Genomic DNA, 20,782 nt, shown 5'->3' on the forward strand with positions numbered 1-20,782 from the left:
ATACAAAAACAATTAGACTCTGAGGACAGAATACCACTTGTAGCCTCAAACTGGTCCATTATTGTCCACTTTGTTGTGTATTAAGGCTTCCAACATGTCCATACATTTGGTATTACTCAGTTTGTCGACTTTGTTTTACTAAACATGGTGTGTAATCAGGTTTCCATCAAAACGTAGGACAAATTATAACCAAATTTTCAGAATATTTGGGGGGTAAAAAAGCAAATGTATGTGCTTTTTCACCTAGTGCTGCTATGAGAATGGAAGTTAGTTCACTGAAGTAAGCAGTGAATAGTTCTCCAGTCAGGTGCCCCAGCAGCAGAGGGAGCAACAAGATGACGTGATAAATAGAGCACCAGTCAAGCCTGAAACGAATGAAAACAATGGATATATAAAAACAGTGAGCAAACTGAACAATGGAAATAGAGAGTTTTGAACAACTCATACTGCAACTATGTGCTCTTGAAAGAGTTCTGGTAAAAGTCCTGTGTGTATACATATGCATGTTAAAAGAAATCCAGAGGTGACACAGTGGCCTATGCATCATGACTGTATGTCATCTTTTATTCCCAGAATCTCTTGGATCACCTAAGTCAGTAGGACGTCTGCTCTGGAGAGCATGACTGTTTATACAAAATTTCATGGAAAACCATCACGTAGTTAAGATACTTCATTCTGGACCAAAGTGATTGACTGACCGACTGACCACCTCACAAACAGGCCGGCCGACCAACATAACCATCACTAGAGCTGAGCGGCTAGTATGGCCAATAAAAACAAGAGCTGTAAAATACAAGTCTGTGTCCTTAAACTCAAACCCATCATACCATGTATAAAATAGACGACATACTGCCTATCCCTCCGCCTACTCCGGGCTGACTCTGGGAGGCTTAATAAACACAGGCCCAGATCCAGTGTGCACAAGATGGGAAATTCCTGCTCCTGCTGTTGACATTAAGCAACTCAATCAGTCAGCTGGGATTTAGTGTGTATGCAAAGACGACAAATAACAGATAACAAGAGATATACTGTATAGCCTGATAATGACGCTTGGACACTACACACAGCAAAATAATGCAAACTGATACCACCTGCAGTGTATCCTTAGGAAGATCACAAAATACCATGTGCACAAGCTGACAATGAGATCAAATGCAACTTAAAGTGTTACAGAGTCGTCCACAATCACCGAGTGAGGGAAAAAAATGAGGCCATGGCTACAGCACAAGATAATGGATAACACATGTGATTGGCTGTGCTGTATCCTACACAGTCATGGAAAATATGAGAAATAAGAGTGCAGCAGAGCCAAGCCGATGTTGGGCCCCTCTCAGGTCCAAACAAGGCGAATCATGAACCAATCAACATTTATACTTCTATTTTCTGAGAACACCTTCACTATAAGTCCATCCAATCTAGAAGAATGGTGTCCCTGAGATCTAAACCTCTTCTAGGGAAAGGGAGTACAAGGCTGTTATAATAACCAGATGTTCATGTTGTTATGCTGTCTGATATGTGAAAAACAAAACAAGCAGCCTACCTACGTTGGTTAATGTCAGTGGCAAACCTTTGTCTTTTTCTGGGTCTCCTTTTACACATTCACTCTAGAGAAACAGGAAGGTCACAACTGTTTTGACCTCTGAATGTCTTATCTGTTGGTTGGTACTCTACAAACTAGAACTGGTTTTACTGCAGGTCTCTAAAGTCATCCTAGATATGATCTCATCAGCCTGATGAGCAAGTGTACATTTCTGACATTTTTTAAAGAACATAATGATTGAGCTAAAACACATATTTTAAAAGGTGCCCTGCAGGGGTTTCTTGTGAACAAACACAAGTTATGTTTACAATCATTGTTTCTTATCCAAACACATTGTGTATATCCTTGAGGTCTAACAAATGTGTTAAAAGCAGTTGCTTACTTTAAAATTTTAATTTATGCACTGTTTACAGCCATGTTTGCTAGCTTACAGTGTCCTTTTTGGGCATTTGTGAACACGTTACAGCCACTTACCATCTATATTTCTTACTTTTTTGGTTTTTCCGAGGTACATCAAACCTTTAAATAGCATTAAAGCATCAGCAGGAATGTGTATCACATTGCTCCAAAGCACTACGAGTTGGCAAAAACTACAGGGTGTACTTTTAAACTTGTTTTGATTTGAACTGAAAACAGAAGCACACCCAGAAATGTTGTTACATCAACCTGTGAGCAGCAGGGTACGCTATGTTTCATTACAAATCACACTTGTGTTTTAGCCTTTCTCCGACTAACATTATGTAGTACAGATATTTTTGAGCTCATCTTTGCTTAATGTTTTCCTGGCTGCCATACAGATGCTCATGACGTCGGTCAGCAGCAGACAGGTAGAAACCTCGTAAGTTTAAATCCAACTATTCAGTTTTTTTCCTACCTAAGTTTGTCTCCCTTCACAACACACAAGTAAAAACAGCCAAAAAATAACCCCTACAATAAATACATCATATGTTTCACTGTAATTAGATGAAGCCCTCATATGACCACATTTCATCAAGCAAACAGCAACAGTATTCAAAAATAAAATGTTTTTAACAGCTGAAGACTAAAAGGTTGTTTTTCCAGTGTGCACTGGAATTGGCTGGGAGAGCATATGCAGTTGTCTAACGAGAGCAGCCATGAAGGTCTCTCTGGTGGTGGGGACCTCTCTGTCTGCCTCTGGTCTTCGCTCTGTGGTTTAAACTTACAAGCTCGGCAAACGGCCTCTAAACAAACCGTGACATTTTCATGCATATTTGGCAGTGGAGTCACTCTGAGCAGCCAGGGAGCCAGGCTCTGATATGGAAAAAAGTGGTTTGTTTTGCAGACTGCACTGACCTGAACTTTTAGGGGGTTCTTGGTAAAACAAAAAAAAAAAGAAAGAAAGAAGGAAAAAGGAAAAGAGGGTCAAAAGAAAGTAAGAAAGAGGAGAAGGAGACGTGAGCTCGGGAACACAGGGGGAAAAGCTTCACATACCACAACTCCCCAAACTCAAAAATGCATTTGGTTCTTTTTGAAGACCTCATAATACATCTAGCTGCCAAACAGCATTCCTCGACTCATGCAGACAAAGGAAAATCCCTTTTACAGTCACAAATACATCACATCGTAAAGGACAGACTAAATTAGCAGCAATTACTCCAAGCTAAGTCTAAACAAGATTAATCTGTGCGTGCACAGAACTTTACCAAAACAAAACATGGAGATAGCAGTGCAGATATGTTTTCAAAAGCAATCTTCTACATGAGTGAACACAAACCTACGCCACAGATAACTCAATGCAAATTGCTTTATTCACATATAACCAGCACATTATACTTCACTCTACCAACATGATACTATTGTGTATCTGTAGTGTTTTCCCAGAGGTTAACACAACTAACATATTCGAATATAGCCATTATAAAGAGAAGTATTAATACATTTCCTTCTCTGCTTCAACAAATGTACCCTTTATGCCCAGGGCCAGACAGCAAGTGTGAGTGCCAAGCAATGCGGTCTAAACTTTCACAGACTTGGGCTTCCTCTAATATTCATCCGTGCATATCCAAGACCACAGAGAGTCAGATTTACTGACTGCGGTGCAAAAGTGTTTCCTGTTTTGGGCTCAGCCACATCCACTGAGGTCCTGCTACTCCTTTAGTGTCTTGGCCGCAGCCATGTACCCACTCCATGCTACATGCTACAGGATTATGGAAACACTGATAACCCCCATTATTTTTTGTTTTATACAGGAGTGTTTCACTTATACAGAGCCACCAGTGGCACATTGCCTCAGTAAAGATTTGCCACATATGCCACGGAATCAGAGATAACAGGGAACTTTTTTGGTCTAAAGTCTTTTCTGCTCTATGTCGCAAATATTAGGAGATATATTTGAAATAAAGAAATAGCAAAGAGGAACAGAGTAAGCAAGAATGAGTACTAAAAGCAGGAAATGAGTTAGCATTTTACCACTCACAGTTCTCTTGTCTCAAATGTTTTGCTCTACAACATAAAACACATCAGTCATTTGTGAACCTAGAAGCTTCAGTGTGTCTTAAAAAAGAGGGTTGCATCAATTGGCTAAATGAAAACTAAAGAACACCCTCATGCCAAGCCACGCCAAACACTGCTTTACAGTCTTGTTATGGTGGTTAAGTTAGGTCATGTCACTGTAGTGGAATTCGTTTATAGCAAACAGCCTTACTATAGCTTTGTACTTCTGGTGATTATGTTTAGGCTTCAATAATCATGTAGTCTTCATTTGTGTGGATAAGATTGGATCTGGCTGCACAAAATGCATAAGTATCATAAATATTTGTTTGCCACAGAGCATATATTTGGCAATAATCCAAAATCCAATGGAAAAATGGGGGGAAAAAGAGCTAAAATTCTCTGATTCAAGGTCTTTAAATGTGAATACTTTCTGATTATCTTTGGGTTGTGGACAAAACAAGACACTAAGATGACATGTTGTGCTTGGGGAAACACTGATCGCCATTTTTGACCATTTTTTGTCATTTTTTTAGCCCAAACAACAAAACAATTAATTGAAAAAATAATTAATTATTATTGGTTATTGGACATCTAATATATTTGATATCTAATACTATTTTCTAATCAGTTGTTTTCAAAAACTAGGTCCAGTGTGTGACCCTGACCCAGGCAACCCACTGGTAGTTAGTAGTTTCTGAATGTTAATTGTTGTTACTGTAATTTGAAGCATTCTCTGGTACAAGCATTTCCTTCAGGATAAACACAATTCTATTGAACTGAAATAATTGAAAAATAACTGCTAATTGAAGACTTATTTACAACAAATGTGACATTCCTACAATGGCACAGCACCTTGCTGTTTACACACAAGCAGTGTAAGGAGGAGGGCCAGGCTTGAATGTTGTGTTTACAAACAGTAACAGACAATTCCTGTTTAGCATACCTTTAAAATCCCAGAAACTACTGAACTCAAGTCACAATGTGATTATTCTCATTAACTGCATGTCTCAAAATGCTGCCACAAGAAAACGGTTAAGGACATCTTCTCCAAATCTCTGGGATAGGGGTGATTAGCCACACAGGGAGTTCCACAAGCTCACAACTGGGTATTAAATGAAGGGTAAATAAGCAGATGTCGTAATCATATGGAAAGATGGGGTTTAGGCTGGGGGCTGCTTGGGTGTGGTGTACAGCTGAAAATACAGCTACTCAGTGCTGATGGAACAACATGAGAGTGTGTCTCTTCGGGCAGCACAATTACAACTAAATCTTCCATCACAGCTAACAATTCATTATTGTTACTTCTCAAAGCCAGAGCAGTCAACCAGAGAGTCTCTTCATTTTAGAATAATTGTGTCCAGATCTTCTGCAGGTGCCCATCTCAGACTGACACTGTAAACTGAAATGAACCCGTTTGAGGTCTGACAGCATCGACATGCATTATCCAACCAGGCCTCAAGCACCTCCAGACCCTAGTTTACAGTGGCTCTGACACAGTCTAGATTTGGCAGAAAAAGGTGAGCAAGGATTCTACAACAACTATAGGATTATTACACTGCTATTATTTCAAGTGACTTGTGTTCGCTCAGCCATAAGATCTGCTCTTAATAATGTTCAGGTTAAACTCTGTTGAGCAAATATATTTACACTAGATGTGACACAATGCAGATGCAGTTCTTGTGTGAACGACCACAACCACAGATTAACCGGTCTGGCACTAATGGTCACACACAGGTGCGTGTGTGTTTATCGCTTTGTGACTTTAAGGGAAAGCTAAAAATCTCAATTAATCAGGTGTGACAACAGACAAATGAAGAAAAACAAGGGCGTAAAGTAGACAGACACACGCGAAAGGAATTCGAGACAGAGAGAGAAATTGATTCACATATCACAGCTGAGCCTTTTGGTTATTTAGTGCACCACTCTCCAAATCCTCCCATGAAAAACAACTGAGCTAAAATGTTTCACATCAGCAAATTCAGTGTCGTGGAAAGATTGTGTGGTATTCACAGTGACAAAAGATGACTTTCCTTCTCACATCCTCAGTGTTTTTCACACCTCACCCTCAGATCTTGACACCAGCTTAACACTGGGCGTGAGAATCCTATTTGAGCCAGGAAACACTGATTCATGAAGCTAGCTCTCTGACAGAGTGCAGCTAAGCATCTTAGCACCACCGCTTGAAGACGAGTCATGAGTAAATGAAAATGATAAAGTATGTGGTGCTTAACTATGGCGCCTAAGGTTGTGAGCTTAACTAATTCATTCCAGGAGAGCAAACAGTACACTTGAATGTCAATAATTTTTTTGTTTAGTTTGCAGACACGAGACAGAGTCATTCTACTTAAGTCAACACAATGTGACATACTCCAGTATACAAATGAGTTTAACAAGTGGAGATGGTGTGCGTTACTGTGTGATCACCTACCTCAACATCCTGCAGGCTGAAGTCGTTCTGGTCTTTGAAGTTGGCGGCCCCGGCGCTCAGCTCCATCAACATCTTGGCGATCTCGGGCTTTATTGCTGCAGTCAGCCTGCTGGCCGCCTCCATGACGTGTTCCTGCACGTCCTTCAGTTGCATAGCTGCTTTGGAATAGTGAGAGTTCCTGAACACACTACTGAACAGGTCTGTGAGGAAGGCGCTGGCCCGGCAGAACACGTTGAGGGCGTCCAAGTATTTGGAGATGCCTTGCTGGATGTCTGCAACTGCGGTGGTGGCGCTAGAAGGAGGTGGGTGGCAGCTGCCAGGCATGCCCACCCCGGTGCCCATGGGCGTAGAAGCCGAGCAAGAGGAGGCCAAGGAGGCGCTCAAGGTCCGGCTTAGCTCAGGCATCTGGTACTGCTGGTGCTGTTGCACTTTCTGCTTGGACCCGCCGAGCAAAAAGCGACGCTTGTAGTCCATTTTACTTTCCTGCGCACTACAACAATACATAAGTGGTGCAACAGCACCTGAAGCTGCTGTTTTTACTTTATTTTCCCCCGCAACGTGCTCTTGTCCTCTTTACAAAAACACCAAACCCAGTCCACAGTCCTGAAACTGTTCAAGTTACGTAAAAACACAGCTCAAGGATTCCACCTGCCAGAGGCTCATCTCAGTGTGCTTTGTAGAGAGGCAGCACAGACTTGGGTGAGGTCGGAGGGCGATCAGACAGACTGGCAGGCTGAGTGAAATGCTTACATGCAGCCCTGCTGCAGATACGTCAGGCCCGTCACAGACACACCTCCAGATTTTCTGTTTCCAGCTTCAAACAAAATTATCATAATAGGGGAGGAAAAGTCAAAAACACCTAACTTACTTAAAGTGATACTACAGCCAAGTTTTAAAGTGCGTTAACTTTCCTTCAGAATGGGAAAAAAAATCCTTCTTCATACAGTATACAGAGTATACACACATATGTATGTACATATATATATAACCTTTACCAGCCTGCACTAATAAAAGTAGAAAAGCCTTTTAAAAGCTGAAAGCAAAAATGAAAAGTGAATCCAAGGAAAATCAGACACTGGTCAACAGCACAGAGGAAAAATGACAGTAATAAAAAAAAAAAACACGTAAGTAAGCACTGGAATCGGAGGATGTGGTTTCTTGTACACTAGCTGGTAGAGGAGCCGTGGGAGGCGAAGGGCAGACAGATCCAGTCCGTCTCAAATCCTCTTCACAAAGCAGGACTCAGCAGGCAGTGAGCGAGTGGCCAGCTGATAGCTCCGTCTGCCTGTCTGAAGTCTCCAGCAGCTTCCTGGTTTCTCCCCTGTATTCTGGCTGAGGTAGATATTACTCACCGCGGAAACAAGTGTGCTTCCAGATCTCGCTGCTCTCCGCGGATGCAGATTAGAGCGACAAAAGCACAAATGTATCTGTAAGGCCTCTAGGTCATTTCCTAAGGGAGGAAAGGGCAGAGACACAGAAGAGGGGTTAACATCATGTCAAAGAGGAAGGATGAGTTTCGTATCAACTGTTTTACTGTTACACCCTAAAATAAGACTGCCCTTTACAACTCAAAACATGGCCAATAGCTACACTGCTATTTTACTTGACTACCAATAATTTCAATTCTAGTATAAAAACCTAATTGGCTGATCACACTGAAAGCATAAGTGATAAAGTTCACATTAATCATTTTGCAGTTGTTGTGAACACATACTGTGGTTACAAAGTGCACTATAAACCGTGACATCCACAATATTTTGGGTTGTATCAACTCATGTAGTGACAGTTAAAAACTGTTATTTTCCTGCTCTGATTGGAAGAGGATGACATTTAGCCACATTTCTCTAAACTTGGTGGTAATATTGTATTACAGTTTGGTAAAAAGCTGTGGTTTAAAGTTGGACATTTCTAGACGATTACTAACACCATACCTCACAGACAGCGTCTCTGAAAAAGAATCTCTGGCAGTGTCTGGTTTAGCTGAACACAGCTGCAGAGAGAAATTCCTGCAAGAAGCCATTGTTGGAAGACACTGCGGGGTCTGTTGAGCTGCGCATAGTAGGAGTCACAATACTTTCATTCAATATCCAAGCATGATATGACTTGTCTTTCTCCCTTTGGCCTTTTTGCTTGATTATGAATATAATATTTTACATTGTAAAGATCAAGGGGAATTTGGCCTCACATTTTTAACTACGGGTAATCTTACCCAAAGAAAGGCAAAGGTCAGCTGGTGACTGTAGATTTCAAAGAGACCTGCTAAAGACTGAACACAGCGAGCGACATTTTTGACAAGGAAAAAATACCGGTACTGATCTGCAATCATCTAAAATACAACAAGCAAACTCTAAAGAAAACCTGCCTGTGTCAATAAAGCTGAACTGTTTGTCTTCTTTCCATTTTCATCCATTCAAAATAAAATTATATTAGAAACGGTGAAACATCAGTCTGTAAATAATTGTAATAAATATTATCTAAGGTTAAAGAAAAGCATTTTTGGACACTGGTTTTTGTGATGTGTTATACTGTAGACTAGTGGGTGTAGCTTCCAAAGAAAACAGTCCATCACTAAACCTGTTCCATTGCTACATAAAGCACTTGTGGCGCTGAAGTTGATACAGACACTCTCCTGATGACATCACATTAAATTGGGACACTAAACATCAACATGACAGACTAATCTGTGAGATACACAGCTCCCTACACAGCAGGACTATCATTCTGTGGAGCATTCAGACTAGCTGTTATCTTGTAGCACCATGCTGAAAGCTTCTGTTTTGGGATGAGTCAGGAAGAGCAACTTGTGGAAAAAAAAAATACCATCCCCGACTAGATAACAACATCTAGCCTGCTGTCAAGCAGCAACGTAATGGCCTTACATGCATAGCTTCCATTATGCCTCCCCACCGACAGTCTCCTGACCTTCAAACCTCACTTCCTTTTACAAACAGAGAGGGACGCCCGGCAACAATCAGCCCATCCTCGTCTGTCCCTGGCCGTAAAGGGAAGAGACAGAGCCAAGGGAAACTAGTGACCTCCTCGTGCAGGGACAGCAGAGATGTGCTTCGCATTAGTTAACCCTTACATGACAGGAAAGCTGTTAACACTGAAGTTATTATTTGTTGCACACAAACACATGTGCATGCACACTTACACCAGAGCCAGTGGGATTTTATATTGCAACAACACTTACTCCATCAGTGTTATCTGTTAACATCTTCCAAAGCGTTCCTAGGCTATGTTTACCCCAGTGTTTCGCTAAACAAAGCTTGGTGATTTTCACAAAACAGAAGGTGCTGTGTTAACTACTTCAATTATAAATAACTTCAGAGCTGACTGTCAGCTTACAGTGGTAAACACTTTTCCAAGATCTTTATATATGGCCTATATGCCGGATCAGTATCACCACCGATACAGACCCTGATAAATGGACTAGGTACCAGCCATGACATGACAGATCCACGTAAAATTCAGTTCTTTGTCTCAATTTAAAATTATGAAATCGCTTACGTACATTCAGTCACAACAGATTGCTCTCATCCATCCCCTTGTGTGTTTTCCTACGTGAACAATTACCAAGTGACTTAATAAGCTACCAAACCTCATAGCTGTGCTGTACATTTCTCCTCAGAATATCCCACCACAGAATCCACCATCGCCTCTCAGCCCTTTGGCTACAATCAGGAGTAAAGAAAAGTAAAGGAGGTTCTGCACAGAAATACACAATCAACCAACAAACTGAGCAGATAAATAAAAGGTACAGTACACTGCCAACTCTTTAAGGATTAAGAGGTATCTGCCCGGTGAACTGCACATGCAAATCTACCTTTTTACTCTGTAGCAGTTTGAGAGCAGCTAACTAGTGCGACGGTGCAGACCTCTAAATCCCAGGGATTATAGCCACAGTGAGAACCTGTCAGGTGCCCCACAATGTCTGCTGGTTGACACAGTTAATAGGATATTAGTTTCTGCGGGGTAAACAGGGAACCTGAGCTTAGCTAGCCTGCGGCTAACCACTCCAGTTCTCACACTTTCACAATGTTGGGCTGAATAATAAGGACAAGCAGAAAAATACAGTCTGAGAATCAAGCTGTCTGGAAGAAGACTAAACGTGCCGGTGAGGCCACCACAGTGAAGCGTACTAGGCAACTTTTATTCAATTTGTGCATTTCATATATCCATCATTTAATTTGTCACAGCGGACCAGCAGACAAACTTGCATCATTATTTCCATTCATTTATTAGTACTATATTTATTTAGTTACTTATTCAATTGTCTTTTTAGAATATTTTTGAAACACTATGTTCACATGCAACGTAGAACGACCTGCTCACAGCTGGGAGTAATTAAAACTAGCCTAAATGTGTGGACAGTGGTGAGACAGTGGTGAGACAGTTTTAGGGAGGTGATTTGGAAAACAAAAAGTGAAATACTAAATCTTTGAGAAAACATTTAGCTTTTTTGTTGGGTTTAATTAGCAGTGGTATTTCAAAGTCACGGTTTGACATCCACTGACTTACATCTCATTCAAACCGCGCTAAATCACTTAGATTTTTTTGTATATTGAATGTAAAAACATTACACTGTGAAGACCTGCAAACACTGTCACACTGATATGTAGTATGGTATTGGGTTACAACATGTGGCTTCGGCTAGTTCTGTGGATTCTGACTTTTCTGAGAGTGAAAACCTCATCTTGGTCTGATGCAGTTTATGACTCCACACTCCTCAGAGTGAATAACAAAAGTAGGAACTGATTAAGTGCAGTGAGTCACAGTTCATTCGGCCTGAACAATAAAGCCAGATTTTTTGAGGGAAAACAAAATTGTGGGCTATTTGCTTTGTTACATAGTTGTTTCAGGTGGATATAATTTATCTATGTAATGTTATTAGAGAGTGTTAGTGGTCTACATTTCCTTCCTGGCTATAAAGCTTCGTAAGCAGAGGTTATCCCAAGAGGGGCAGACATGGCATCAATATTAATGAGGCCTGCTGGCTTCTTGGGGTAGCTCTATTGGCTGCCAGCCTCCTGTTGCAGGGCACACTGTATTAGAGTTGCACCCAAACAAACACATGTGATAGGAGAGTCCCTCCGGATGCACTGGAGTTGTGCCAGCCCACTTTAATGTCCTTCCTCCAGCAGGGGCTGCTTGGGGCTAATGTTAGCTCTATTTCCCCACTCACCGTACATGTCAGCTGCTCAGCTTCAACAGGAAGGGGGTTAAGGTTTCCTGGAGCAAGCTCCTTGTCGCCAGCAACAAAAACGTCAAAACAAGTATGCCACTGGGTAAGGGTATGTAGTAAATCACAGCACAAGTATGATTTACCTGTCTGTGCAAACCTCTCAGGAAACAACTGCAGCTATCAACAACTACGGGGCATTTTTACGGTGGCAGCATTCTAGCAACAAGCTCCAAAATGCTTTTTGTTATTTCACTGTTTTATTTGTTATCTCACTGGTATTTTGCTGTGAGTGTTCATTCTTCATTCATTTTCTGCAACAATCTACCTTGCTTTTATTATGGGACACGTATTTATACCTGGGATGGTGCCCAGTGCATCTGCACCCTTCGACTACTGGCCACTGAGCAGCTCCACTCGAGCATACAAGTGCCAATGCTCAAAGGCACCTTCACACCAGTTGTTGAGAAGCATTTGCCTTTCATTTTACCACTTTCCCCCAAACACAGATTTCCCAACAGATTTGACTAAATAAACCCTCTGGTCACAAGCTCACTTCTGTAACCTTCGGGATACTGCTACTCATTACACCAATAGCAGTTACTTTTGGATCAGCGGCCATATTTGTGCGACTGTCACATCACGGCTAGGTAGTTTAATAGCTGTGGATGGGGCAGCTGTTACCCATGCTGACAGCTCCTTATCCATCTGCCACTGTGAGGCAAACAAGGGCCCTCTGACGCTCCAGCCACAGGCCCGACATTAGCTCTCTCATGAAGTCTATTTCAGCCTCCATGGGCAAAACAGCTGCCCTACGGTCCACACCGCACTGTTTTTAGACACTCCAAAAGGTTCAGCTCAAAGAAAAAAATGTTCTCCCCTACATCTGTTGCCAATGAAGCAAAGGAATGTATTTCCCGAGAACCCTCTTACTGTGGGTTCAAACGAGCACAAAAAAGCAGGTCAGTAAAATCGTCAGTACACTGCAAAACATCATGTCACTGTGTAGCAAATTAACATATATACATATGTGTGTGTATAGATAGATAGATAGATAGATAGATAGATAGATAGATAGATAAGAACTGAGTTTTGGGAAAGAGGACTGTTCATTTGATAGGAGAGCATCACTGAAGACATTCCACGGAGCAGATAAGCTACAGTCAAGTCTGAGAATCAGCAGACAGGTCGCAGAGGTCAGTCCAAATGACAGGACAAGTGCCGTGAGCAACTGTGTGACAGGAGCTGAGCCAGGCTCCTCTTGCCCACAGAACACAAGGAGAGTATTGTGGCAGGCCCTGGTCTCCTCATACCAGCACACAGAAAAAACACACACTCTTGCACATGCAGCTGCATGACTTTGTGAGAGGAAGAGAAAAATAAAGGCCTTGGCTATGATTTAATATTAACTGCAGGAATAGATTTTCTGCCATCAATATAGTGTTTCTCCTGGAATTAGTTTGTAGGCAGCTGCAGGTTTCAGTGGTTTGAGGGTAATGTTTGGTTTTGTTCCCACAACTAATCCTGTTTTGGTCCCATTTTTGTTCTGAGGGTTTGGAACTAAAAATACCCTGATACTCAGTTATCTTAGAAAGCTGTGCATATACACTTTTTTGTGAAATCATAGCCAATTGTGTTTTTTGGCTGATTCTACACTTTCTAAAGCAGTAATGAAACCTTTCTTACTGTTAGAGCAAACTACTGTTGAGTAAGTTAGGACAAAACCTAAGACTCATACTAGTCAAGGGGCTGATAGAGTTGGTGAATGGGCTGGATGATATTAGGTTAACCTGTACTGTCATAACAGACATTGTAAGTAGCTTATGGCTCCAATAAAAATAGCAGACTTGCCAGTCTTACAGAGGACATACATGAGGGCCCCACAGGTCTGTGTCCATTACGCAAACACACATTTCAATATTTGCCTTTGCCTTAATCAAATAATAATAAATTCTGACACCCTGAGGAAAAAACTATTCATTTACTAATTCATTTAAGTGTCACCAGGGGACTCAAGATAATGGACTTTTAAATGGATAAATTAAGCAATTAATAAGTCCCATCTGATTTGATCTGATCAAGCCTTTGCACAAAATATGAATGCCTCTCAGTGTTTGACTGATAGCCAGCAGAATTAGCTCAGATATCTTCTGCAGAACAGCACAATAGAGTGTGTTTAGTGTGCCCAGCCAGTGGGTTTCAACAAGTGAGAGCTGTGATGAAAGGCCCTGACGTCAGTTCCATTCATGAAAGGCTGGTGGCAACCTGTGGGGATGAAAATGCTTCCCTCAGCCTATATTGGGCAGACTATATACTGAGGTTACAGGTTGTGCTGCATGCCAGCCACCAGGGTGCTGTATTTTTAGCCAGGACGAGGGTAAGAATTTATTCTTCCACTTTAGGCACAATGAGACAGGATATGGAGGTCCCATATAAGTCAGAAATTCAGTCTTAGTCACACAAACAGTAAAACTGTTTCTGTATTTTAACAACGGAAAATTCAAGCCAAATAAAGTGCAAAAACTTCCAGGTAATTATAAGTCACAGAAACCAACCACCCTCTGCACAGAGGAGGAAAAAAGTAACTACACAGCGTATGTGTGAATGTGGTATGATAACAACAGGATATAGCAGAGCGGTGGAGCAAGGAACCATAATTTTTAGACAGTGGACCCTGGTTCAAGCCACTGCTGAAGTGCCCTTGAACAACATATCAAATCTCTATCAGCTCCACTATTTGCTGCCTGGTAGCTGACCCTGACTTCCGACCTCCTCGTGGAAAAGCACAAGCAAAATATTTCCTGCAGGGATTAATAAAGATACGTATCACATTACACGAGAGCCTTGGTTCTTGTTTTATTTGATCATCTCTAGTGCATGAGCATTCATGCATCTCACTGGGAACATCTGAATGAGGGGCAAATAGCTGACCGCAAACTAAGTCTAAACTGGTTTCCCAGGAGACCAGGGTGAGATTTCCCATGCTGCAAGCCCTGTCCCCTTATCTGTAAGGCCGCTAGCTGCTCTCCTCTGGATGAGGATTGGCATCTTCTTCAGTTCTGCCAAGAAAATAGCTTATTTGGCCCAAGTGTAAACAATAAACTGTGCTAAACCAAGCAGCAGATGAAACAGCAATGGACTAGATGTGGAGCTGAAACATCCTCTGTTAAAGAAGAAGCAGACCCCCACCCCCTGCACACACCAGTGCAAATAGTGCTGTTAGTATTGTGCATCCACATGAAAATCCTGTCACACAATACAAACTCAAACAAGCCTGCATCTCCCTAATGCATGGGCCAGCTAAACTTGTTGTAGGTGGATATTATCTAACACGATGATGGAACTGCGTCCAAACCACCCTTTGCTTCTAACTCTTAGGCCAGAGGTGAAGAACATGGCATAACTTTCACAGAACATTATTATTGTAATTTCTGATGGACAGTATCTGGATTTTCCAGAAAATATTACCACTGGCAGGATGGTGTCTAGTTTGATGTCCATTTTGTACAACAAACTCCTACAGTGCTGCTTTTATTTGATATGCTTCTTCACTTAGTCTTCTTTACATGTTCATAATTAATTTTACGGCAATGTTTGTTTTTTATAATTACTGTACGGTAATAGACAATAACTTTTGTGGGCTATCAACATCAGTACACAGTACTATCACTGTTGTCACATAATATAGACTTAAGAGGCTCAAAGACAGTGAGTTCTAAAATGTCACAGTGCAAAAATCTTTTAGCAAAAAAACATCAGTGCCATAAAAACACTTGTTTCAGTTACCACCACTCTTGATATGTTTAAGCACTGCCATAAAAGTTTGTACCAAAGCATGAACATGTTGAAATATCCCTGACTTACACTAATGTTAGCATAACTATGTCACAAATAACTGAGAATATTTCTGTAAGATGGTGCCATGAGGAAGCTTCAAACCAAAAGTAACATTTAGCTTCCTTCTTGTGCCACCTGTTGTTCCTTTTATTTCATCTGGAGAAAGACAGCGTGGTCAAAATCTCAAACGTTTGAGATAAAATAGCCAGGGACCAAAGAGATATACTTTAAAAAGAACAAAAACTCAATTAATTTATCTGGTACAATCTGAGAGAAGAAAGTAAAAATCAATACACAAATGTTTGAATTCCCAAGTCCTAATAAAACCATGTCCTGGGTTAACTCACCCCTTCCCCCAGCAGAGACTCCTCTGTAACACTCAGCTGTATAATTTAAAGCTATACAGCAAGAGAATTACTAGAAAGCTCCTATGTTGAAGGAAATATCATTCAAGTCCGTGGAGACAGTGCCAATGAACCACAAGCCAGGCCTGTACTCCACCCGCGGCAAGCGCAAACAGTAATCTTGTGACTGTATGCCGACTTCCTCACACATGCATCCGGATTCAATGTTAGACTAAGGAAAAGTGTCACTCCTAGTCATGTCCCATGTTGACAAATACTGACAACAAAAAAAAGGGAAAGAAAACAACTAGAGCGTTAGTACTAGTCCACTAACTGTGATGGCCATTCAGGCACACAGTTGAATAAGCTATTGAAAAGTTTAAACACAGACAGGAATTTTGCAGAGCAAAGCACGTATTTCTATAGTGACACAGCTGTGGCAGATGTCAACATGTAGGTTCAGGGTTGTTTCAATGAGAGCTGTATGAGCCTGTGAAATTCAACAAAAGGGAGGAAATGACCTTAACATCAATGCCTTCTGAAATGACACTTTATTAGAATTTTTAATGTCAAACAAACTGCACTGGGCCCACATTCAACATCATCAACATCCGTACGATCTTATGACACAAAACCACACAAACAACTTTCTATATCATTCAGAGTTTAAAATGTCATGACTTTTTGCAATCATATTTCTCAACATTTGCTTTAAAAGGCTATAAAAACAAGTCCATCTCTTCCACCATATTAGAATCCAATTGCGTATTAAGGCAAACACAATCACTGTCAACATTTGGTTTCCCAATTCTATTCATAACAGGCATTTTCCTATAATGACAATAGAGGCTGACTTTCAGATTACACCAGCAAGCAGACTGGCATCTTCTGACAACCCTTGCAGCCCTAGATAATAACAACAACAATAATAATAATATTCAATCCTTGTTCTATGATCAAATTATTTGGGCAACTCGTTACTTCTACTTTAATTTCTACACTCCAATGACCAAAACAGGAAACTCTTTCCACATGATGTCAAAACACAGATCCTTTGCTAGACTGTAAATGCCTAAGTGGGGCAACGTTACATATTAATGCAATTCCAGATATCTCTTCTGTATTTCATGAGACTATATAAAGCCTGCTACCAACATCCCTGTGGTTTTGTCAGAGCTCTTGTGTTCACATAATCTCCACAATAAGTCTATACAACTGAAGAACTAGTTCCTAGATATTCTGTTGGATGACACAAGCTTTCAAACACAATTGCTGCACTTTTTTTTTTTTTTTTTTTACGAGAAATGCATTGATAAGATTACAACACCACTGTGGTGGTTAATGCTGCTCTTTACACGGTATCAAGCACAGCACGGCTCCACTCGGTGATTAGATATTAATGCAACAGTGAAACACTGTTAGTTACCTAACATTGCATTCCACAGAGACAGAAAACTAACTAGTTGGTTGGTTTTGTACTTGCTGAGGGATTATTTTAAACCCAGGTCACTATTTAGCAGGAAGGTGTAACAGAATCCCCGCAAGCGCAGTTAGCCGGTTTCATCGAAACTCTCCGGGATGACATGGCCCAAGTCATGGGAACACTATGTCGCAGCTATTAATACGGCCTTTTAACGCCCTAAATGCGGAGTCGCCGGAAAGGCTTCCGCTGCATCATTGCATCAACACACCAAAGGTTAGAAAAGCGGGTGACACGAAAACGCCACAGCGAACACACAGGGTAGATACCCGGTACCCCGGGTCCGCTGCAGTCCCGACTTTGACACTCGCCCACTGGCTACACAGAACCAGACACTCGCTTGTTAGCTAGCAAGCTAGTGCACTTTCCCTGAAGCCTATGAATACTGTCAGTCTAACGACGGCCACAGACATAAGTTACATTGTCACACGAGCTGCAAATCACGGCTTTGTCGTCCCTCCGTCTGATGTTAACCTACATTACGTGTTGTGCGGAGGGCGATTACCGACTGCAGCACATAACTTGCAAACAAGAACGCCCAGGTCCGTTATCGGACATGCAGTCAAACCAGGTCGCTGCTGACGCTAAAGCTCATTAACTTACTCGTCTATCTTACCGTCATCGCTATGGCTACCCGTTGTCAAGACGTGGATCAAATCTGAAGCATCGCCCCCAGACACAAACCAGTGGCAATGAAAACAGAAATACACGATACCGCCAATCGCTCCTCCTTCGCTAGCCTAGGCGGATGCGCTACACCAGCAGACATCAAACTGGGTTTGTATACCAAAATATGACTGTATAGTCGCACAAAAATGTCACATACATTTGCAGCCCTCTCTCAAAATATCTGTCCAACGTTTATGGGGGTCAACGATTTCAATTATGGTGAAAAAAATAGAAATATGCACGCTAGAGTGAGGCATGTCCGATAATGGACGCAGCAGTGTTTCATCGGTTCTAAGCAGGCTAGCTACATAGCTAAGCGAGCTAACGCTAGCTACCCAGCTAGCTCTCTGCGACACGATTGTAAGCGCTGGTGGAAAGCACCAGCAATTGTAAGCGGCCCAGTGGTACTCCAGTACATGCCAACAACAGCCAGCACCACCGTAACCAAGAGGAAACCAAACACCTTCAGTAAAACACAAGGAAAATGTTAGTACATGTTACGTTAATCACCACATCGCTTACCAGCTCTAGGCATCCACCCTCTTGACAGCGAATCCCCTGTCTGTGTGACCACCGTTAAGACCACTTCAATGAAAACGAACACTTCCGGTCAAACCTTCACAATAAAACCATTACAGATAAAAATGTGCAGCATTACCAATACGTTGAATAAATCCACCGGAACAAATCTGGTGGGGTTTTAAACCTGGTTTTATGTTTGGATTTTTATTTTTTTAAGTTATGTTGTATCTATCCAAATATCATTTTCCATCTTGTTTTATATAATTACCAAATTAAGGCCTACAGGCAAGAAAAACAAGATTTAAGGTGCATGTACCTTTAATTTTATTTAAGAGTCGACAAAATATGACCTAATATACCATAATAAGATTTGTTTAGGATTAAAAAAAGCAGAACAACATGCTTATTTAAGTGGAAGTGGAACCATGAGTATATTAAACTTTGTAATTGTATTTCATTTTTGGTGTACTTTGGTGTAGAAGCAGTAAAGCGAAGTGGCAGGAAGAATGCTAAAGTAAAACTATACAATGCATAGGTAAAACAGTCTGTACATATTTTAAGTCTTTATCAAAATACTGATTTTTTTCAACTAACAAGTAACAGAACGATGCACCAATCCAAATGTTTAGTGTTATAAAGACATTTTGTGGTATTAAGTCATCACGTTCACCCTAACCAATCAAAATGTATGTTTTTTAAGGAAATTGCGTTTGTTAAATGCTTCCACTTCACATTTATTTTGAAATCAAAAAGCCATTCCCGAAATTAAAATGGTTGTAACACCCTCACCACACACAAATCTAAACACTATGAAGTGCTGTGAGAATTATTCACAGTTTTCCCCCAGGAACAAAAGCTTCTCTCCAAAAATCACAAAGACTCAAAGGAAAGTGGGTCACCAAATATAATTATGAGTCATTAGAAGTCTACTACTTTTCATGTTTCAATAATGTTATCAGACAGTATCTACTGGATCTTGCTTGTCACACTGGTGACTTGGAAACAGGTGATGTTGAAATGTAAGTGAATTACACTATTGCACCCATTGCAAATCCTCCCATGTTGACCAGCTGCCAACGTTAGCAACATATGTCTAAATACGAATATATTTTTAATTATCCATCCTGATAATGTCTTTGTGATGTCCATCAAAGGTCAAATCAATTAAACAATTTGCTGCTGTTCTTGTCGTTTAAATTTATCACTCTGGCCTAAAAGGAGAATAAATTGCTAGAGACTAAGCTTTTCTCTCCCTCTAGTGTTTGATAAGGAACATTACATCCTGCATCCTGTACTTTTCAAAAAGGTCACTTGGAGGCGTTGAGGTTCACAAATTACTGCTGGATACAATAGTAGGCCTATTTGTTTTCACTGGCGTCCATATGGTATTGAAGCATCATACATAAAAAATCGAATCTATATTGTTCTTCTTCCTTTTTGTGTGTTTGACCAGATCACTGTGATAGACTCTAACTGGTTGTTGATAATAGTCACTGGGGGAAAAAAGAGGTTATGGTATGAATGTTGATTAACTTTCTATAGGTTATGATGAAACGCAAACCCAAATTACTAAATACCACTTTTTTTCTGAACCAAAGACAACAGGTTAAAGGCTTGAACTCTTTAGGTAAATGCAAGGGGAAAAAAACAGTTGAGAGTTTTGAGTGGTATGTGACAGAGGTGAGAATTTAATGTTACTGTGGCTTGTTCTTTGCTAAAAATGTGCCATGGTCTCCATGGTGATACAATATAAAGTACAAAATCATAACAGACATTACATAGTGCAGTAGAATTATATACAACATAGGAACTTGGGTCCATACAAACACATTTATAAGAACACATGGATTTTTAAATAAATGAGGAAAAAGCACAAGTTTGAAGATAAAAAAGAGGATTGACATCCTTCCTCTTTTTTTGAAGATAAAAAAGAGGAAGGATGTCAATCTTCTGTTCCTTAAATTACAGATATGTAACTATATAAATAAATAACTATGAATGTGCCAGTAGGCTATGTGCTTACTGCAAAAAGGGTATCTGAATGGAATCTTTTTTTTTTTTTTTTCAGTCTGTCCACTAGGATCAGACAACAAAACCAAGTCTTGAGATCTCAGACTATAGCTACAGTCAGATCTCAGTTCAGTCAAAATACAAATGTATGAAGGGAGTTTACCCAGTATGGCTTTATAAAGATACCAGATACCAGTGACTGAGCCTATGAGAGGTCAAAATGGCCAACTAGCCCTGGAATAAATTGTACAGGCTTTATAATTCATAAAAAAAAAAAATAAAAATAAAAAATCTCAGAGCACTATGATATGCAGTA

The 20,782-nt window shown here is 40.7% G+C and overlaps 1 protein-coding gene across 2 annotated transcripts in view; it reads right to left on the bottom strand.

Annotated features, from left to right (window-relative positions):
* LOC125899437 (granule associated Rac and RHOG effector protein 1-like) overlaps nucleotides 1-18,517 on the bottom strand; it is a 37,987-nt gene extending 19,470 nt beyond the window's left edge. The window contains exons 1-2 of one of the 2 annotated variants that reach the window (XM_049593767.1): nucleotides 18,457-18,517; nucleotides 6,423-7,872 (exon numbers count right to left, since the gene is read on the bottom strand). In XM_049593767.1, the coding sequence (XP_049449724.1) occupies nucleotides 6,423-6,926 (504 nt within the window). In that variant the 5' untranslated portion in view covers nucleotides 6,927-7,872; nucleotides 18,457-18,517. Of the gene's footprint in view, nucleotides 1-6,422; nucleotides 7,873-17,881; nucleotides 17,946-18,456 lie in introns of those variants that run through there. The other variant, XM_049593778.1, reaches the window with a different exon arrangement.
* Nucleotides 18,518-20,782: the final 2,265 nt, after the last annotated feature.

Source organism: Epinephelus fuscoguttatus, linkage group LG2 (genome assembly GCF_011397635.1).
Source record: "Epinephelus fuscoguttatus linkage group LG2, E.fuscoguttatus.final_Chr_v1".
NCBI classification, from domain to species: Eukaryota; Metazoa; Chordata; class Actinopteri; order Perciformes; family Serranidae; genus Epinephelus; species Epinephelus fuscoguttatus.